This window comes from Malus sylvestris, chromosome 13 (assembly GCF_916048215.2).
Source record: "Malus sylvestris chromosome 13, drMalSylv7.2, whole genome shotgun sequence".
Classification (NCBI taxonomy): domain Eukaryota; kingdom Viridiplantae; phylum Streptophyta; class Magnoliopsida; order Rosales; family Rosaceae; genus Malus; species Malus sylvestris.
The window spans coordinates 30,473,257-30,495,827 of record NC_062272.1 but is presented as its reverse complement, the minus strand read 5'-3'; the positions used below and the strand labels follow the sequence as shown (position 1 = coordinate 30,495,827).

General features: G+C 37.5%; 1 protein-coding gene and 1 long non-coding RNA gene across 2 annotated transcripts; both read right to left on the bottom strand.

Moving 5' to 3' along the window:
• Window positions 1–3,896: 3,896 nt before the first annotated feature.
• On the bottom strand, window positions 3,897–5,351 carry LOC126597163 (uncharacterized). Its single transcript, XM_050263928.1, has 3 exons — window positions 5,224–5,351; window positions 4,662–5,137; window positions 3,897–4,581 (listed from the first exon to the last, which is right to left on the bottom strand). Coding segments are annotated over exons 1-3 (942 nt in total). The 5' UTR covers window positions 5,225–5,351; the 3' UTR covers window positions 3,897–4,116.
• Window positions 5,352–6,950: 1,599 nt separating this feature from the next.
• On the bottom strand, window positions 6,951–8,193 carry LOC126595905 (uncharacterized). The gene is made up of 2 exons (XR_007613757.1): window positions 7,478–8,193; window positions 6,951–7,302 (listed from the first exon to the last, which is right to left on the bottom strand). It is a non-coding gene; the product is annotated as an uncharacterized LOC126595905 (long non-coding RNA).
• Between the last annotated feature and the right edge of the window lie 14,378 nt (window positions 8,194–22,571).

The following is a 22,571-nucleotide window of genomic DNA, read 5'->3' as shown; positions in this document are numbered from 1 at the left end:
AGCAACAATAATAATGAGAGAGTACGCTTACTCATTTGCAACTCATGCAAGTACCCATCTTATTTGGCCTCTAGAGAATGTAACCTCACAATGATATGATATTGGTTCCATTGCACTTAGTTAAGTTCTTCCCACCATGCTTAGTGTGTGAAGGGGTTCAAGAATAGCCTCACGATGATACGATATATAGCTATCCTCGTTGCCTACACTCACCTCATCATATGTATATGGATTCCTCCTGAGTATAAGCATGCACTGTGTACTCCCCCATGATAGGGTGAAGCCGGTGTACAAGTCATAAACGATTGGATCCCACCACGGTGGAAGGCCACGAAGAGATATTCTAAACATCTCTCGCTTATCAACTTAATATTGGTTTGGTTGAGGGTTTTAGGTCTCATCACATATAAACATACATTTTAATCTCTATTAAAACTATTTTGGTCCTATAACAACTATTGGTCCATCTCATTGTTTTAGTTGTACATAATACTCCCACTATGCTTTTAAAACGATTTTTAAAGCAAGAGTATATGATACTACTAACATAAACTTTGCATTCATTTGATGGACTACATAGTTGCCTTAGGGCCTAAGGATGATTATGAACCTTTGTTTAGATTCAACACGAGCCTTGTGTTGAACCTCAGTCTAGGAATGAAGATTGATTTTAGTTACGCGTTTAATCACATTAAGGCGTGTTGTCTTATGGGCGTTGGACCCAACTACTTCATTTTCATGCATATCGTATAAAGCAAGAAAGAAGTACTTCAAAGTAAAGGTGAGCTTATGCTCATTACAACATTTGCATATAACAAATTACTTTAAAGTAAAGAAGAGCTTAAGCCCTTTTACAACATTTGATCAAATCAAATTACAACCAAAATTTAATCTACACATTCCCATGGTTCAAACAAATTTGAAACGCCTTTCACATAGCTCAATTATATTAGGCTTAGGTTCATAATCACCCTTTAATTAATTAACACTTTAACTAATTAATTGAATGCAACATTTTCATTTGGTTTTTGTATCCATAAAATTGATTTAAATGGAGCTAAACAAAATGAAAATCCAATTCTCATTTAAAGAGACAAAACAATTTTGTTCTCATCCTATTTGGGCCATCTTGCAATTAACCTCAACTTTTGGGCCATATTGCAAATACAAAAACTTTTGGGGTCACTTTGTATAATACACAAAAGTCACAACTTCATGTAAATACAACTAGAACCCAAACTTTTAATAATGCAAAAACATCATTAAAGGAACAAAACAATTTGTCCTTTAGCGTTTTTGGACCTAAACGTAAAAATGTAAACTTTTGGGCCAAAGTGCAAATACACAAAAGTATCAAAACTTTATGTAATTGCATAAAAGCCCCAAAAGTACTCCCTTTGAGGGAGTGGCTGGTTTTAGGGAGGGATAAGGTTGGTGTGTGTGTTGATTTGTGAGTTTTGTCAAAAACATGCAAGTGTATGTAAGATAAGATATGTTTTTGAAATAATTCAAACACAATTATTTCAATCATCATTTATACAAATATTTAACACTTTAAATACATAATAAATCATTTAAAAACATATCACATATACTTTATGAAATAATTCAAAACTTTGAATCAAAACACCAAACCTTTTTGTTCTTGACAAGAACATCAAGAACAATGAAGAACATCCATGAAAAACCCAAATTTTTCCATGAACTTTTTCCACCCAAAAACATTCCAAAACCATTCTTACTTAAGGGAAATAACATCTAACCAAACTAGGGTACTTAGGGGTTCCAAAGAACACATTAAAACACTTTTAACAAGTCAAACAAGAACCCAAAAATTCACCCTTTGATTTTGGCCGAATTTTCCCAAAAGCATGGCACCAAATTTTAGCTCCAATATTCATGCTCATATGAACAACATCTACAACATTTGAGATAGCAAATTTTCCAACAAAATTTACTTTCAAAGAAGCAAGAATAAAGCTTGTAACAATTACAACTTTTAGATCACATACTTATGAACTACAAAACACAAAAGGATTCACCAACTACTAGACCTAGGCTCTGATACCACTTGAAGGAATTATTTTGAAAAACATGTTCATTTGAGCAACATCATATAGCATGCAATTAACAATTAAAGGCGGAATCATGCTTACATGCACTCAAATACAAAACATTTACCCATGAAATTCAAAGCCTAGTAGATTGGTGAACCAATAATCAACTCAAAAATAAGTGAGTTGAAATTAATACCTTTGTAGATTCCTCTTTGCATAAGCAAAGGCTAATCACCCAAAGAGATAGGGCCTTCATTCCTTGCTTCTTAGATCCATGGATTTGGATGGAAGAATAGGTTCTCCAAGTTCCCAAAATTGAGAACCTCTAAGTCTCTACACCAAGGAGAGATTGGATGATGAATGAGTGACCTTGGAGGATTAGATGACTAGCTAATCACCTCCAAGGTGTTGGCCTCTTTAGAGAGAAAATGGAGAGACAATTCTCACCCATTTTCCCCAAAAATAAACCCTTATTTCACTTAATGAATATTTGGCTATAAAATCATTTATATAGTCACTTCTTTAAGTGACCTAAACAACCAAAACCCTAATTCATTTCATCATGGCTGGCCATTTAGGGATTTTTGGGCTTTTGGGCTTTAATGAATCTTTATTCATTAAATTGTCATACAACTTAAGTTAATGGGCTTGACGTTCGAAGCCCATTGGGCCTTAAGGTCCAAAACTATCCCGTAGTCTTTAACGAACTTATTCGTTTGATTAATTAACATATTAATTAATCCTTGCCATAAATAATTAAACCATTCAATTAATCTTACTCATTTCATTTATTTCGTCCATCTCTACCTTACACGGTGTACGATCCATTAGGTTCCTTTTAGCGAGGTAGTGGGCGATTAAAACCATTTTACATCGATTGTGAATTGAAACTATTTTCAATTCTCCCTTTAGTGATTACACACGTTTAGGGCTTCCACAAACCATGAGTGACACCTAGCCGTATGTCATGGTTACCCAAGCTAATCAGAAGAGGTGGAGAACCTATTCAGTCTGGGATTACAAATGCAATACGGTCCTTCTCTAATCTAATACTCTTGACCACATTGTTTGGTTTGATAGTTTATTTTCTCATGTCTACTATCCAATGTGTGTCTTGTGCTTATATGATTACCTTGAATGTGATTAGGAACGCATTCCCAAATCTCATTCATACTCTGGCCAGAGATTCAAATCATATCAGAGAGTATTCTCCTTCAAACGGTTTGAAGGTTAGAGATCCCTTGTTGCGCATTCACTTGTCTCCATAGCTAAGCGGCTTGACCCCAACGATGCCGTGGACACCCTCCTGGTGGGATGACTTTGACATAATCAAAGATCAAGGTCTTAACCACAAGACAACTATGATGCCTCAGGTCAAAGGACTACTTTGCATTATCCCAACCATGAGTTCTCATGTGACATGGAATATGAGAACTCTTCGTTGATCGCGTTCAGTGAACTCATTCTCTATTGAGCACCTACCGTACTTGTCTTGATGTCACACACACCAATGACTAGAGACTAATCACTCTCCCTGAGAGAAGACATAGTACGTACCGATCTTGACGGACTGTCAATGCCCAATTGGCAATCCTATGATCAGGAACGTTTAGGATGTGTCTACAAAAGAATGGTCTCAAGAATCTAACTTCATTAGATTACATTCTCCCAATCACAAATTCCTTGGACTTTATTGTTTAAGCATATAACATTTATATGAGACGGCTCAAACAATAATGTATGCCCTTTATATGTTAAACTGGATTAGTTTAACATGTGAAATGTCCGTAAAGTATCATCACATGATTGGCTTTAGGGCACATTTCCAACAACTACTACATCCAGAATACATGCAGATAGTAAAGACACTGCTATTCATTCTCATCTGAAGCCGAACCCCTGGCAGTATCACTCCGCGTCCTACCATCATCCTCTGCATCCCCAAGATCCTCTTCACCATGCTGAGTCTGTGCATCAGCACTACCTTCATTATCAGACTCATCTTCGCTGCTAGGATCAACAGCAAGGACAAATGTCTCGCCCTTTCGATGATGCTCATCTATATCTTCGTGGTATTTTCGAAGAATGCTCCCATCATCATAACGATCAAGGACGGCCATCCATTTCCTTTTCCAAAGCGAGCTTCTTGAGCACAGTAGGGTTTAATAGCAAGATGAAAGGTCGAAGAACTTAAGTATTCTTGCACAGCAGCCTCCCTTTCAGTTGGAATGCTCTTCTCCAGTTCAGAAATCTCAACTAAGGCACCATCCAATTCTCCCCTAACCTTGGATACTTCCAAGGTAGCCACCTCCAACTGTTTTTTAGTTGCCTCAAACAATTTCTTAAGCCTTAGGTTCTCACCATTTCGCCTTTTCAAGCTCTCCATGGTTTCGTCCTTCAGTTGGAGAGCCTGAGTCAAAAGTCCCTTATTCCTTCGGGCCTCGTCCACAAGCTGCTTATTCTCCTTCAGTTTTGCCTTGTACCGCTCAACCTCTTGCAGTCTGTCGTGATACTCGGCCATGACCTGCATGGCAAGATGATCATCACTACCTAAATAATGATAATAAAGAGGAAAAAGTAAGGAAATGACAAAGTAACACTCACATATGAAGACAGCTTCAACATCCGGTCGCAATCCGATTCATCCTTAGCTAAGGGCTCTCCGAGCTCATCGAAGGCGAATCGACGCCCTGCCAAGCAATTGTTGATATCCCCAAAATCCTTTGGCTGCGTGGCAACCCTCAAGTCCTTCCACGGGACACTGCCAGCTCTTTCCTTGCCTTTCCCCTCATGGCGGGAACCAGGATCACTTTCCTGGACAGTGTGCTCCATAGTAAGAGGATGAGGCAACAGTCGGCTCCCTTCTCCTGCAACTACGGCAGCAGCATTTTCAACGGCCTCGACTCCAGTCTTCCTAAAGGCAGGCCCCTTAAGGACCCCATCTTGGGACTTAGGTCTAACGGATGGTTCCCCTCGGAACTTATGAATTTTCTTATGCGGTAGGATGTCTTCCGAAGGAACTAACACTGGTGCTTTCCTTTTATGGGTGCTAGTCCCTGTTTTCTTGCTTACCTTCTCCACTGCATAAGGAAAATCAAAATAAGAAATACAACTTTCCAAATAAAGTAAGGAATTGAGCTAAGTTTACATGAAGGATACAACTTACTCGATCGTCCCTGGCTCTCGGAAACTAAGGGTTGGAAACCGTACCGACGAAATAAGGGTCGTAGCTTGCTTAAGTGTCTATCCTCTTTGGGCACCCTCAACACCTTCTCTATGTCAGATAGCTCATGCCCAAACAGTTGGATGGTGCCCCGCGTCACTACATGAAGCAAAGTGTTAGAAGCAAGAAAAGACCACAACAAATAGCAAATAGTACGAACGGTTGATACGTTACAACCTACAGTCTGGAAGTGAGTAAGCACACGTCGCTCAGGCGTGACACCCTTATCATACTCCCAATCATTATACAGAAAGCACCAACGGTTTTTCCATGTGTAGTATGCCTTTTTCTTACCATACACAATACGCTCTCTCTCACTCCGACATGCACACTCGGCATAACCAGTGCATGATTTTGCTGGGCGCATCTTGTAACAGTAACACCACTGATGGAAGGAAGGCTCACACAACCCACACTCCATCCAAATGATATAAAATCCAATCAAAGTATCCCAGAAACCAGGATTGAGTTGCCCAGGTGCATATCCGATCAAAGATAACATCTTTTGCAACCGCGGATGTAAAGGTAGTCTCACCCCTAAAGTCAGTAATATCTGGGTGTAGAACATAACATGACCCTGGGGAGGCTCAGAAGGCCATTCTTCATCATGTACCAAACGTATCCCTACACTACGAGGGATATTACATGACTGCCTTAGCGCCTCAACCTGCTTCTCATTATCTAACAAGTTATTCTTTAGATGGTCTGCTGTGAACTCAGAGCGAACTATGGGTATGGCATCAAAAACAACCCCCTCACCTAACGCCATGGAGGAAGAACTAGCAATAGCTAAAGTTTGACGGTTGGGAAGATCATCCAATGTTTCTCTAGTACCGGACTCTAACAAAGACCCTGAAGACTCCGACATTGCAGACTCAGACTTAGAGCTAAAGCTAGAAGAGCCCTCATCACTAGAACTTCCAGGCTCTGACATCTACAATAAGAAGAAACAAATTCTATCACTACATGCATGATCAAAACATAAGGAAGTTCCTATATTACCCACATGAAGATGGTGCAAAGCGCTGCCGGAACCCTTCTCAATCAGAAAGCAATCCGTCTTCCACAGTCACTACAAAACAAGCAAATGAAGACCGTGTCAAGCGCCAAAAAAAAAAAAAAAAAAAAAAAAAAAAAAAAAAAAAACAGCTTCATCCAAAAAGCTTCACCCGAAAAGCTTCACCTCCAAAGCTTCACCCACAAAGCTTCACCTAAAAAGCTTCACCCACAAAGCTTCACCCAAAAAAGCTTCACCCGAAAAGCTTCACCTCCAAAGCTTCACCCACAAAGCTTCACCTAAAAAGCTTCACCCACAAAGCTTCACCCAAAAAAGCTTCACCCGAAAAGCTTCACCTCCAAAGCTTCACAAGGGCCCAAAGCTTCACTTAAAAAAGCTTCACCTACAAAGCTTCACCTAAAAAAGCTTCACCTAGAAAGCTTCATCTACATACTTTCACCATCAAAGCTTCACCATCAAAGCTTCACCTAGAAAGCTTCATCTACAAAGCTTCATCTACAAAGCTTCACCATCAAAGCTTCAACACCAACGCCTCACCTACAAAGCTTCAACACAAAACCTTGCTCCAAATAAACAAATTTTGTTCACAAAACCTAAACATTTTTTGTTTTACACCCACAAGGGCCCAAAATCTTCCTTCTTATTTATTCACTTATATATGTTCCCAAACATATTATGATAGATCAAATAATAATTCAAAGTCCAAAATTTAGTTATGGACAAAAATACAAGCAATTCACCAGTACTGAAGTTGCTACAAAAACTGGAATCTTCCCCAGCCTAGAAATCCAACAAAGCTTCGCCTCCTTTTCTCTATCAAATTTTTGCAGCTGCTGCTTCTCTCCAATGGAGCTGAATTTTGGACACCCTCTAGTTCTTGAGCAGATGAACAACTTTCAAGAAGGAACCATTTCTGTTTGAGCCACGGAAATTAAAGTGTTGAAGCTCCAAGCATGACAGTCGGATTCTTGCAGATTTCGAAGCTGCTGTGATGTTTCGAAGATCTGGAAATATTTAACCATTAGTTCATTCTGAATTTTTGATATGTTATGAAAGAGACGATGAGGAACAACTTCAATGAAGAAAGCATTCTGATCTGAACAATAGAAAATGGTGTTTCGAAGCTCACAACAAATCTGATGGGTTGACAGAAAAATAATAACCAGTCATTCATCATACCTGAATTTCTTGAGTTATACAGCTCCGAGGGATCTCAATTTTGGATATGTTGTAGTTCACAAGTTAAGGAACAACTTCACTGAAGAAAGTATGTTGATCTAAGCAAGAGAAACTGGAGTTTTTGAAGCTCACAACAGGTCTGACGTGTTGACAGACAAATGATGAACAATCACTCGTCGTACCTGAATTTCTAGAGTTGTACTGATCTGATGGCTCTCAAATTTGGATATGTTGTAGTTAAGGAATTAAAGAACAACTTTCATGAAGACAACTTTGTGATTCGAGCTACAGCTGATGGTCTTATATTGAAAACCAATTCAGGTTGTTAGGGGAAATGAAAACCAATTCCACCAAAGAAACATCATTATGATGTTTCATCATTATTGTGTTTTCATCATTATGATGCTTTCATCATTGTGATGCTTCCATCATCGTGATGCTTCCATTATGATTGTAATGCACCAACGGTTACACCCTCTATCATAGCAGTATGTGTGTGTATCTCCCTATAGTCATCATGTGCAAGACTATCGTAGTCAGATGGCTTTCCATAAAACAGCTACCAACCGTTACACCTTCTGCAATTCCACTTATTCGGGCCTAGCAACCTTCATAAACAAAATATATGAAGAAAAAGTCCGGGGCTACCACTTAGAAAACAAAAGAATGAAGTTTTGGTACTTACGACATGGACTATTAGCAAGACACCTCATTCGTCAACTCCCTCGACTAGAGACTTGGGGGACTCCCACCATATGCTACTACGCCTTGGTACTCAAAAGTTCGTGACTACTCAGTGACTTGGATTTTTCAAGTCTCCAACCGAGAAGTTTTCCTCACTCGGGAAATTAAGGGAACACTACCTCAAACTATATGCTTCACTCACAAAGCTTCAACAATACAGGTTTCAACAAAAGCAAAAATTCAAAGAACTTTATGAAGAAGGCTTTGGTGTATTTAACACAATATGTTGAAATGAAGCAAAGCTTATTTATTAATATTTTCGATAAGCCACAAATATGTACATATACATGAGTCAAAATAAACAAACAAAAGGGAGCCTTCACAAAGGTTGCTTAGGGGAAGTCTCAGCAGTCGGTAGAGCCCCAGAAAGAGAAAGCACCGGAGGGTGGTTATCCGGAGCCTCAGTACTTGACAAAACCCCAGAAGGAGGAGGCATTGGAGGTTCATCATTTGAAGCTTCATTACCAGGTACAACCCTAGAGGACGAAGGCAATAAATGCCTTTGGAACAAACCCACAAACCGCTGATGATCAAGTAAAACCTTACCATCAGATTCCTTCATCTGGTCAAGCTTCCTCTTCATGTTTGTAGCATAGTCATGGGCGAGCCGGTGCAACTGCTTATTCTCATGCTTGAGCCCTCTAATCTCCTGTTTGAGACTCATCACTTCAGCAGCCAATGATTCAACTTGGCGGGTTCTAGCAAATAGGCGTTGGGCCATATTAGACACAGAACCTGCACACTGAACACTAAGAGCCAGAGAGTCCTTAACAGCCAATTCATCAGACCGTTTGGAAAGTAGTCTATTATCTTTGGGAGTGAGAAGGTTCCTGGCCACCACTGCAGCGGTCATATCATTCTTCATCACAGAATCCCCAACGGTAAGAGGACCAGTAGGGGATATGAAGGATGGGCGCCATATGTTGTCTGGAGAAGGCGTGGCTGTCTCTTCTCCAAGGTTCAAGTCAAAACGACGGTCGGAGGGTCCAGACATTTTCAAATGTGTTGAAGAAGGAAGAGGTCAGACAAATCAAGATATTAGAAGTGCAAGAAATGAGCTTCTACTGGTAGAGATTCAAGTGTGCTGTGGAACTTAATGCCAGCCTTTATAAAAATCTGCACTCGACGGAGCTTCAGAAATCGAAGAGGCGTTTGCTTTCTCAAAAGCTGGGCTGCTCAGAGACCACGAGGGCCGATCTCAGAAATCGAAGAGGCGTTTGCTTTCTCAAAAGCTGGGCTGCTCAGAGACCACGAGGGCCGATCTCAGAAATCGAAGAAGCACCTGCTTTTTCAGCCTCGTCAGCACCTGTCACATGCACACTCAGCTTTGCGGAAATTACGGGCAATCTGTCGAAGATTTCTGGTGAAGTAGAAAGCACGTGAATCTTACTGTTCAATCACCGCTCTCCATATGCACCATCAACTCCTCGGGTACCACATATAACTTTGTCAAAGATCTCTGACAAAGTTTAGGCACGAGAATTTCGAAGTTCCAGCTACCCTACTATTACCCATAAGGGTAAAGGAACAGCACCACTGCTTGACAACTGGAAAGTCCCTATGTGTGTCGACCTCCGTGTTTTGCGGCAAGACAGGTTGGCAAGAACGTCCAACCTTTACTCACATTCGAGAAAAGACTCCCAACATAATTACTTTCTAAAAAACCGGAGTAGCACCGCTTTCCGAATCTCGAGAGTCAGATCCTCGACGGGATTGCTTGTTCGAAAACCGAAGAGGCACAACTCTCAGAACTTCGAGAGCCAGATTTCCTTAGATAAAGCTTGTCTGTAATCTTCACACGTAATATCAGCTTTCCAAATACCACATACCACTTTTTCAAAGTGCTCTGACAAAATTAAAACACGTGAAGCTGGCAGCTCCCACTACATCGCTGTGACCAAGAAGGGTAAAGGAATAGCATTACTACTTGTTATTGGGAAATCCCTATATACATCGACCTCCCTCCTCAACGGACAGGCAAACCTGCAAAAATGCTCAACCCTTTCTCGCATTCGAAAAGGCACCCTCAACATAACCTCTCGAAATACTCAGCTTTATTTCCCCCCGATAATACCTCAGCAAATAAGCCACACCAAGAACAAGAGTATCTCATATCATCAGGGTCGAAAGCAAGAGTATCCCATATCATGCTTTCTCCCTGTCTTTGTCTTTGTCCTTGTCCACACCTGCAGGACAAGGAGAAAGAGAGCAGTCAGTCGGAACCTGAAATCAAACCTCCAATTTGGAACTGACTGCCTAAAGCCTTTGCCTGGTCGCTTACTTAGCATTGCTCTCGAGTACTCATCCTCAACTGCTGTCAAGGTCACGAATTCCACCGGCAAATACCTTATGACAGTTGATCAGATATTGGCTCTTTACACTGAAGCTGCCAAGCGTGAATGAGTCACTATGAAGGAATGTTCTGAAGGACCATTTAAATGCAAAGGTTGCACACCACTTCTGCCATGCAAAAGATTGAAGCAGAAGGTTCAACGGTGGGCTGAAACAGATCACTACAGCACGACACCTTTCCATACCACATTCATTATTCCGTCAACAGCAATAGTATCCCATATCATCAAGGTCGAACGTACTCTAGATTTGATGGACTTGTTTTGACCCTCAAATTTTTGAGTCGGCCTTATACTCTGAAGGGCACCAGAAAACCCTCCAGCACAGTTCAAGAATAAGCCTGTGGAAAGTTACTTCTTCAAAAGCAAAAGTATCTCATATCATCTCTTATCCATTTGCTTCTCCTTATCCTGGCAGTTGAATGAGAGACAAGGAGAATGAGAACAATCAACCGGAAGCCGAAGTCAAACCTCTGCTCCTGGGTTGCTTACTTGGAAGTTTGACTGCTTACCTTGTCTGTCACCTCTTTCGGCAGATCTCCTAGCTCGGCGACTTGGGGGACTCCTACTATAGGGTTTGTATTGCACTTGACCAAGCCCGAAACTACAAGTAAGCTTCAAGTGAAATTGATACATTACCTTGTGCGTCAACATCAGCTAAATACACCATTCCCGGATGGAGGAAAGGTACTTCCAGAGAAGGGCAGATGAAGATCAGACCACACTTCGGTACTTAGAAGTTTCGTGATTACTCAAGGGATTGGATCTTGCAAGTCCCCAACCGAGGAGTTTCCCTCACTCGGGAACTTAGGGGAGCACTGTTTGTACCATACTTGACCAATCCCGAAACTACCGAGCACCGGCCAACGCTATACTGTCAAGGACCCAGAAGAGTTCCCCTCCGACCAGGAGGCCAATCACTACTCAACACGTGTCAAGATTAGAAGCCAATCAGAGCGCAGCACGTGTCGACATCAAGAACCAATCACAACATGACACATGTCAATGTGACAAAGCTACAAGTTTTTCTATAAATAGGGGTCATTCCCCCACAATATGGCCTAATGCCATTTGTGTTAAATCATTCACAAGAACTCACTAAATTGAGAGCTTGATCCTTTGTACTTGTGTAAGCCCTTCACTACTAATAAGAACTCCTCTACTCCGTGGACGTAGCCAATCTGGGTGAACCACGTACATCCTGTGTTTGCTTCTCTGTCTCTATTCATTTACGTACTTATCCTCACTAGTGACCGAAGCAACCAAGCGAAGGTCACAAAACCTGACACTTTCTGTTGTACCAAAGTCTTCGCTGATCACTAATTGACTCTAAACTGACTCAAGGACACAAAAACAAACTTAAAAGCGTTAGGATAGATTCGAAAGACTCAAAACTAGTTCACAAGACTCAAAATAAGCTAAGAACACTCAAAACTGCCTAAAAACACCAACTAGGCAGTTTCTAACACTAACCACAATTTTGGACAAAAATAAAGTTTGGGCTTGACTCAAAACACTTAGACCACAAATAAAACAAGTTTAAAACAATTTGAAACAAGAAAGTAATGGGGGGTTGTATTTTGGACGAACTTAGAAAAACAAAACAAATTGTAACTTAAAAACAGGTGAAAACAAATTTAGGAAATTAGATGGATGATGGGATAGCTAGTCTTTTTCTCCACACATGACATGTATGCAAACAACTCGATTTCCAATTACTACTTCATTGAATTATGAACGACAATGCTCCAAATTAACTGTGACATCACTAGTTAACTCTCAGATTTTCCTTGTTTTATTGGATTGGATGACATCATTCGACAACCCAAAGTATTCTTCAAAAGTTCCCTACATGACATCATAATAGAGATACGATCAAAGATCATTACGTTCAATGAAAATCATAAGCATTGACAAAGCACTTGCAACTATGACATCATGTCACTCATGCTAGGAATTAAACTTAACGCGATCGTTTATAAGCAACCTCCACTACTTGTAAATATAAGTTTGTAACGATTATGTGAAACTTTCTTATATTCTAGCAACGGATTTATGCATGCCAATTAAGTGTCGACCCTTAATCAACAAATACAAATAAGTTATCAAAGTTTCACATGCATTCACATTTCAAGAACTCATAATTGGAATTTATCAAATCATATTGCACACATAATCATGGCTTTGAAATCACCCCTAGCCAAGAGGGGTTTAGCCGCTCATGTTCATAACAAAACGAAAGAAAATGAATTTAAACTTTGTAAGTATAGAACGAATTACACCTCGAATGCTTTAACAATCAAGCTTGAACATCCAAGAGTTCTTCCTTCTTTCTTCACTCACGGCACAATGTTTGGTGTAAGGTTTGGGTGGTGAGTTGTATGGAAGAATTCGGCAAGCTCAGAGGAGACAACAAGATTTTCAGTAATGCCGCTTTTCTGACTGTGTCTATGATGCCATTGTGTAGTGGGTGCAATGGAATTGGAAGATCACTGCCCTTTTTGTTTTTGTCTTTTTATTTTTTCTTATTTGTTTAACAAAATTTAAAATTATAACTAGAAAAAGAAGAGTGGAGCTTCCAAGATCTGCTGCCCATTATTCATTTCTATTCTTAGACTCACCTAGAGAAAGAGAAGGTTAGGTGCTTTGACAGGGAATGGTAAGCATGCTAGTTGTTTGTTGGTGTGCACTCTTGATCAATATTTTTTTATGAATTAGTGGGACATGACAAATGCACACTTGTAACAAAAAATAATGCATTTGTCACGTTTGTTTGAATAGGAAGATGGTTTGGTTTTCTCTATTTTAATCAGGAAATGACTTTTATGGTTTTATTTCTGATTTTTAGATTGAATAAAGTTAAAAAGAATGAAAATATAGAATGCAGGAGAAGAACTCTAATCTTTAGATTAAATAAAGTAAAAGAGAATGAAAATATAGAATGTGGAAGAAAACAGGCGTACAGAACATGGGTACACTAACTATTTATGAAACTGAACACGAGAACACTATTTCCAAAATTGACTATTTATGAAACTGAACACGAGCACACTATTTCTGAAACTGACTATTTATAAAACTAAACATTGGTCATTAACTAAACACGGGTACACAATTTCTAGAATTGACTACACTATTTCTGAAACTAACTACACTAGTTATCAAATTGACTATTTATGAAATTGAGCACGAGTACACTATTTCTGAAACTGAACACGGATACACTATTTCTGAAATTGACTATTTATTAAATTGACGAGTACACTATTTTTGAAATTGACTATTTATGAAACTGAACACGAATACACTATTTCTGAAACTGACTATTAATAAAACTAAACATTGGTACACTAAGTAAACACGGGTACACAATTTCTATAACTGACTATACTATTTCTGAAACTAACTACACTAACTGACTATTTATGAAACGGAGTACGAATACACTATTTCTGAAACTGACTATTTATAAAACTGAACACGGGTACACTATTTCTGAAATTGCCTATTTATGAAATTGAACCGAAATAATACAGATTATGTATAATATAGCAAACATACAAATAATTAAAAACCATAATACTAGCATGCAGTTCGAAACACAAAGTGGTAGAAGTTAAGTACAACAGTAACACTTCTAATCAGAGCATAAAGTCTAGGGGCAGTCCAGTAGGACAAGTACTAGTTATACAGTATCAGGAATGCCATACTATTATATGAATAAGTCAGGATTGTCGACGTCCTCTAGCCACCAACAGCAATCTTACTAAAAGCCTAGAGGGGCGCAAAACAGAAAACGTGAGTGGGCAAACACAAATGTTTTACAAAATCATTTCATTTATCAACATATCTAACCCCTCGCTATAAAACATGTAAAATTTTCCCAAAATCAAAATGTAAGCATATACATCTGTATATCGCTGAAATTATAACCATTCAATTCATACTTCACATAATCATTTTCATATGTATGCCATGCCAAAATATAATAAATAACAGTCCAGGTAATAATGATTTCATAGAAGTATGACATGTTAGCCGGAACTCCTGAGTAGTCTGTGTTGGAAATGTGCTCTAAAGCCAATCATATGATGATACTTTATGGACATTTCACATGTTAAACTAATCTAGTTTACATATAAAGGGCAAAGATTATTGTTTGAGCCGTCTCATATAAATGTTATATGCTTAAACGATAAAGTCCAAGGAATATGTGATTGGGAGAATGCAATCTAATGAAGTTAGATTAATGAGACCATTCTTTCGTAGACACATCCTAAATGTTCCTGATCATAGGATTGCCAATTGGGCATTGACAGTCCGTTAAGATCAGTACGTACTGTGTCTTCTCTCAGGGAGAGTGACTAGTCTCGAGTCATTGGTGTGTGTGACATCAAGACAAGTACGTAGGTGCTCAATAGAGAATGAGTTCACTGAACGTGATCAACGAAGAGTTCTTATATTCCATGTCACATGAGAACTCATGGTTGGGATAATGCAAAGTAGTCCTTTGACCTGAGGCATCACAGTTGTCTTGTGGTTAAGTCCTTAATCTTTGATTATGTCTAATTCACCCCCTCGGGGTGTCACGGCATCGTTGGGGTTAAGCCACTTAGTCATGGAGACAAGTGAATGCGCAACAAGGGATCTCTAACCTTCAAACAGTTGAGGGAGAATACTCTATGATATGATTTGGAATCTCTGGCCAGAGTATGAATGAGATTGTGGAACGTGTTCCAAATCACATTCAAGGAAATCATATAAGCAAACGATTCACATTGGATAGTAGACATGAACAAATAAACTATCATACCAAACAATGTGGTCAAGAGTATTAGATTAGAGAAAGACCGTATTGCATTTGTAATCCCGAACTGAATAGGTTCTCTATCCTCTTCTGATTAGCTTGGGTAACCATGACATGCTGCTAGGCGTCAACCATGGTTTGTGGAAGCCCTATACGTGTATAACCACTAAAGGGAGAATTGAAAATTGTTTCAATTCACAATCGATGTAAAATGGTTTTAATCGCCCACTGCCTCGCTAAAAGGAACCTAATGGATCGCACACCATAAAAGGTGGAGATTGAAGATTAAACGGAAATGAGTAAGAATGATTAAATGGTTTAATCATTTATTTATGGTAAGGATTAATTAATATGTTAATTAATCAAACGAATAAGTTCGTTAAAGACTTCGGGATAGTTTTGGACCTTAAGGCCCAATGGGCTTCGAACGTCAAGCCCATTAACTTAAGTTGTATGACAATTTAATGAATAAAGATTCATTAAGGCCCAAAAGCCCAAAACTCCCTAAATGGCCGACCATAGTGTGATGAATTAGGGTTTTGGTTATTTAGGTCACTTAAAGAAGTGACTATATAAATGACTTTATAGCCAAATATTCATGAAGATTATTAAGGGTTTATTTTGGGGGAAAATTGGTGAGAATTGTCTCTCCATTTTCTCTCTAAAGAAGCTAACACCTTGGAGGGTACATCTAGCAATCCTACTACTCCAAGGTCACTCATTTCTTCTACAATCAAACCTTGGTGAAGAGACTTAGAGGTTCCCTATTTTGGGAACTTGGTTGAAACCTATTCTTCCATCCAAATCCATGGATCTAAGAAGCAAGGAATGAAGGCCCTATCTCTTTGGGTGATTAGCCTTTGCTTATGCAAAGAGGAATCTACAAAGGTATTAATTTCAACTCACTTTGTTTTGAGTTGATTATTTGTTCACCAATCTACTAGGCTTTGAATTTCATGGGTAATGTTTTGTTTTTGAATGCATACAAGCATGATTCCGCCTTTAATTTGTTAATTGCATGCTATAGATGTTATTCAAATGAACATGTTTTTCAAAATAATCCCTTCAAGTGGTATCAGAGCCTAGGTCTAGTAGTTGGTGAATCATTTTGGGTTTTGTAGTTCATAAGTTTATGATTTAAAAGTTGTAATTGTTACAAGCTTTATTCTTGCTTCTTTGAATGTAAATTTTGTTTGAAAATTTGCCATCTCAAATGTTGTAGATGTAGTTCATATGAGGATGAATATTGGAGCTAAAATTTGGTGCCATGTTTTTGGGGATTTTCGGCCAAATCCAAAGGGTGATTTTTTGGGTTCATGTTTGTCTTGTTAAAATGGTTTTAAGGTGACTTTTGGAACCCCTAAGTACCCTAGGATGTTAGCCTCATTTTGAATGATAAAAATTTGAGTTTTATTGCATGAAAACATTCATGGAGCTCTTATGGGTTTTCATGGATGTTCTTCATATGTTCTTGATGTTCTTGCCAAGAACACAAAGGTTTGTGTTTTGATTCAAAGTTTTGATTTATTTCATAAAGTTTATGATATATGTTTTTCAAATGATTTATCATGTATTTAAAGTGTTAAATATTTGTATAAATGATGATGGAAACATCAATCATCAAAACATATATTATTTTTATGAAAGGTGAAAGCACTACTTGATTGTTTTTGACAAAACTAATAAATCAAAACACCCACCACTCCTTTTTATCCCTAAAAACCGGCCACCCTAATAAAATAGGGTATTTTTGGGGCTTTTATGCAATTACATAAAGTTTTGATACTTTTGTGTATTTGTACTTTGACCCGAAAGTTTACGTTTTGACGTTAAGGCCTAAAAACGCTAAAGGACAAATTGTTTTGCTCCTTTAATGAAGTTTTTGAATTTATTTAAATTTTGGGTTCTAGTTGTATTTACATGAAGTAGTGACTTTTATGTTTTTACAAAGTGACCCCAAAAGTTTATGTTTTCGCAATATGGCCCAAAAAGTTGTGGTTATTGCATGATGGCCCAAATAGGATGAGAACAAAATTGTTTTGTCTCTTTGAATGAGAATTGGATTTTCATTTTGTTTAGCTCCACTTAAATCAATTTTATGGATACAAAAACCAAATGAAAATGTTGCATTCAATTAATTAGTTAAAGCGTTAATTAATTAAAGGATGATTATGAACCTAAGCCTAATATAATTGAGCTATGTGAAAGGCGTTTCAAATTTGTTTGAACCATGGGAATGTGTAGATTAGATTTTGGTTGTAATTTGAATTGTTCAAATGTTGTAATGAGCATAAGCTCACCTTTACTTTGAAGTATTTCTTTCTTGCTTTATATGATATGCATGAAAATGAAGTAATTGGGTCCAACGCCCCTAAGACAACACGCCTTAATGTGATTAAACGCGTAACTAAAATCAATCTCCATCCCTAGACCGAGATTCAACACAAGGCTCGTGTTGAATCTAAACAAAGGTTCATAGTCATCCTAAGGCCCTAAGGTAACTATATAGTCCATCAAATGAATGCAAACCTTATATTAGTAGTAACATATACTCTTGCTTTAAAAACCGTTTTAAAAGCATAGTGGGAGTATTATGTACAACTAAAACAATCAAATGGACCAATAGTTGTAATAGGACCAAAATTGTTTTAATAGAGATTAAAAAGTATATTGATATGTGATGAGACCTAAAACCCTCAACCAAATCATTATTAAGTTGATAAGCGAGAGATGTTTGGAATATCTCTTCGTGGCCTTCCACCGTGGTAGGCTCCAATCGTTTATGACTTGTACACCGCCTTCACCCTATAATGGGGAAGTACAAAGTGCTTGCTTATACTCAGGAGGAGTCTATACACATACTTGATGAGGTGAGTGTAGGCAACGAGTTTAGCCAACATGATATAATTCTGAGGCTATGCTTGAACCCCTACATGAACTAAGCATGGTGGGAATGACTTAACTAAGTGCAATGGAGCCAACATGATATAATTCTGAGGCTACATTCTCTAGAGGCCAAATAAGATGGGTACTTGCAAGAGGTTGTTGCAAATGAGTAAGCGTACTCTCTCATTATTATTAACGCTAGCCAACATGATATAATTCTGAGGTGGGCTTGGTAGTAGTGAGCCTCCCATAACCTACTAAGAGTTTCATCCAAAACTCTCGAATTCCTATGAGGGATATGGAATTTGCCAAAAATAGTGGGTGGTGCTATTTGATTTAAAGACCCGAATCAAATTGCTTAAAATCAATCAATTTATATTCGTTATGTATTTGTTTACCAATATATTTGCAAACGCTATCCAACACTTGACAAATAAAAGCCGAACGTTTAGTTTACGGACTTGGTACTACAAAACCATAGATTGTCTTTAATGGCTTGTAAATGTACCTAAGTAGTCTCTTCCTCACAATCTTCCTATTGATAATGTATCATTAGAAGAATATGTTAGAAAAGTCTATCATAGAGAGGACAACACTTTTAATGTCATAATTCTTCAATTACAAATTGTTGTATGAAGAAATAAGAGTTGCTTTGAACAACCCTTAATCAATGCAAACATTAGTGCTTGTTTCTTTGTTACATGAACAAGGAACTTTAGAAGAAAGCACAAAGGCATGGACACTTTATGTGCCATGATTCTTCACTTACAAATTGTTGTATGAAGAAATGAGAGTTGCCTTGAACAACTCTTGAAAGTTTGTAATTATGTTTAGAACATAATGGTTGATTGACAAAAATAGTCCATTAACATGGACTTATGATGATTTTGAATTATTGAGTGTTGAAGTGATTAAATCACTTAACGAGACGGAAACTAGGCAAGGACTTCACCTTTGTTTCCCTATCCTAATGGTTCACTAAGTTTATGGTAAACTATGTAGTGAACAATAACCACATACTCTCCAAATTGTTTGATGTGTATAACACAATTGAAAAAGGTTTCAAGAGAGATAGTGGGAGTTTAGGGACCATGACTAATGTAGTCAAAGGTGAAAGTCAAATAAAGAAGATAAATAATTCCAAGGGAACAAACTTTCTTTATGAAATGATGGACATTGGAAGGGGTATTTGCATGAATTGTCTTGCAAATGTCAAAGACACACCTTTCGAAGGTGTTGTAAATTGCTCTTGAATAGTTCAAAACAGTTGGTTCTTCTACTTGAATACTTGATTCCGTATTAGTAACTATGTTTTACAAATCGTTGTAAAAGTGTGACTAATAAGAAGTAGAAGATATATGAGAGAAGAAAAGGTGCTTCACATTCGGAAAGTGAATAAAATAGAGATCTTTGCGAAAGCGGATTGTACTTACTTCCTCATATGAACTACCAAAGAAATTGGAAAAACCAAAGATTGTCTTTACATTCCAATTTTAAGGAATTTAATTCCGTCACTATAGTAGAGATGGATAAATGTTTTGTTTGACAAAACATTATTCTTTATTAATCAATGATTGGATTATAGTAATCTAATTGATTATCTCTATAGTAGAGATGATATGGTAGTGTTAACTGTTCAGAATAAAATGATGCTTAAAACCCAAAAGGTTAATTTACTTAGATGTTAGTGGCACTTGTCCACAACATAATACTACTCATGTTATATGACATTCACCGAAGATCACTCTCGGTTGGACTATAGTTTATTTTGAATAAACACAAGTCCGAATACTTTGCAAAAGGTTTCAAAGAATTCAAGTAATGTTAGTTGATGAGTAAGACGTCTAAAGTATTTACCTCCTTAGATTTGATCCAAGGAAAAGTAACACTTTAGATGAGTTTCCTTGAAAGATATCAAGGAAAGGAGCATCATGAGATAATGAATTTCTCCATTAGGAGAAGAACGAAATCGAATAAGATTTAGTTCGTTAGATGTTATCTATTACCCATATATAGGATATATACTTCTAAAACAATATGATTGTCAATTAGAAGATCTTCCAAAATTTTCATAACTCCATAAGATGTACTTGGAAAGAAAGACAAATCTTAAGCATGTTAAGATTTGGGGTTGTGGGCTAATAAGCAATATTTCTTTGATAACAATCTTGTGAGATATCCTTAAAATTAACTTTTGGATATCGCTTCTATAAACCAACTAACAAATGTTGTTTTGTTGGGTAGTTCATTGTAATCCTACAATGTGATTTGCCTAATAGCAAATAAACGATTGATAGAACTCAAAGAATGCGTTCTTTGAGAGACAAGAAAGTAATCAACAAATATAACAATCTAGTTCCTATACCAAAAGCTCCAAGGTAGTCGAGAAGGATTTATAAACCGTCTCAGTTGAATGGTTTTGAACTTTATGACTATGTCATAGAGTTACACCTCTTAATTCGAAAGAAATAAGAAAGAAAATCCTTTTGACTACATTGAGTGTATATATGATATATATACTCAAGGAAATGGTAAAGTACCATTTGACCCGAAATAATGAAACCTTCATAAGCTAATTGGTAACTTAAGGTGACTACAATCAAAGAGAATGGTTGACTTTGAAGAAACCATCTTTGAGATAGTCTTGGTTTCAATTAATTCGAAGATTGCTAGCTACAACTAAATGATGATTCAAAGTTTTGACATAATATGGGTTTCCGAAACCATTATTAAGATAGTCTTGATAATATATGTCTAAAACTATAAATCACAACATATGTAAGTTGTAGAGATCCATCCATCGTGGATCTTAGCAAGCTAGTGGGAGCTATTTGCATCTTATGAGAAAAAGATCAAATCGTTTGATTTCTCATAAATATGTAGATGAATCTTTTGTTTACTAGGTTTACAAAAGATTAGTGGGAGTTAATCATGTTCCTAAAATTTATATATATTTGATATATTTTGGAAATGAAAAGAATACTTCTTCGTTAAAGTTATGACTTTAAGCATTCTATAACGATAGAATGTATATGGGAGACATTGTCTATATACATGGGATGTAAATCTATAATGATAGATTTTAGGATATAATTGGATTATATCAATCCCTAATAATAGACAAGAGATGCTAGGAAGTTTCTCATATGATGATAAACTTCAATCAAAAGGACAACTCTAGTAAGACTAAGGAGTTGTTCTTCTCAAAGAGAACGTACTCTTTGATTCCCAAAGAAATAATGCGTAAATAGAATCCTTTATGCATACGCAGAAAGGTGATTTATGTATTTCATATTGTATGAAAAACATTGATATGAGTTGTACCTAGAACGGTACAAGACGATATCAGTGCAATCCCAGGATCAGAACCATGGCAACTGTCAAGTGAGTCATTAAGTATTTAAGAAATACTAAAGGATAAATTCCTCAAAGATCGAGGAAGAATTAGAGTAACGTAATGGAAGCGTAAATGTATTAGATTATGAATCTAATCCATCATTAGATGTTTCTCCATTGTGAATGAAGAGATAAACAGATATCTCTTTATTATAACTAAAGAGATATTTGGATGGAAACATTAAAGTAATGACTTTAGTGTGTTCCATTATGAATGCAAAATATATTGCCATATAAGAAGTTTACAACAATGTTGTTTGGATGGGAAAGTTCATTTATGCACTCTCTATTCGATTCCAACCAGAAAGTGTATGACACTAATGGGGCGATAGCTCAAGCCTGGGAATCAAGGTCTCATCAAGATCCGAACACAAATGAGAGACTGAACCACATGATTGAGAATCATGTATAATGGTGACGTCGTTATTCTCAAACGTTGCTTCTATGGATAACATATAGATATCCATTGACTAGGCCTACTACTCAGCCATTTATGAAATGACTACAGAAGAGGTATCATACTGATGACCAAGCTGATTGGCTCTAGTGCAAGTGGGAGATTGTTGGAAATGTGCTCTAAAGCCAATCATATGATGATACTTTACGGACATTTCACATGTTAAACTAATCTAGTTTACATATAAAGGGCAAAGATTATTGTTTGAGCCGTCTCATATAAATGTTATATGCTTAAACGATAAAGTCCAAGGAATATGTGATTGGGAGAATGCAATCTAATGAAGTTAGATTAATGAGACCATTCTTTCGTAGACACATCCTAAATGTTCCTGATCATAGGATTGCCAATTGGGCATTGACAGTCCGTTAAGATCAGTACGTACTGTGTCTTCTCTCAGGGAGAGTGACTAGTCTCGAGTCATTGGTGTGTGTGACATCAAGACAAGTACGT

Excerpts from the sequence above, each read along its gene's own strand:
- LOC126597163 (XM_050263928.1), bottom strand. Across the intron at positions 4,582-4,661 it reads TGTTGAAGCTGTCTTCATAT|GTCATGGCCGAGTATCACGA; the intron begins GTGAGTGTTACT and ends CTTGCCATGCAG.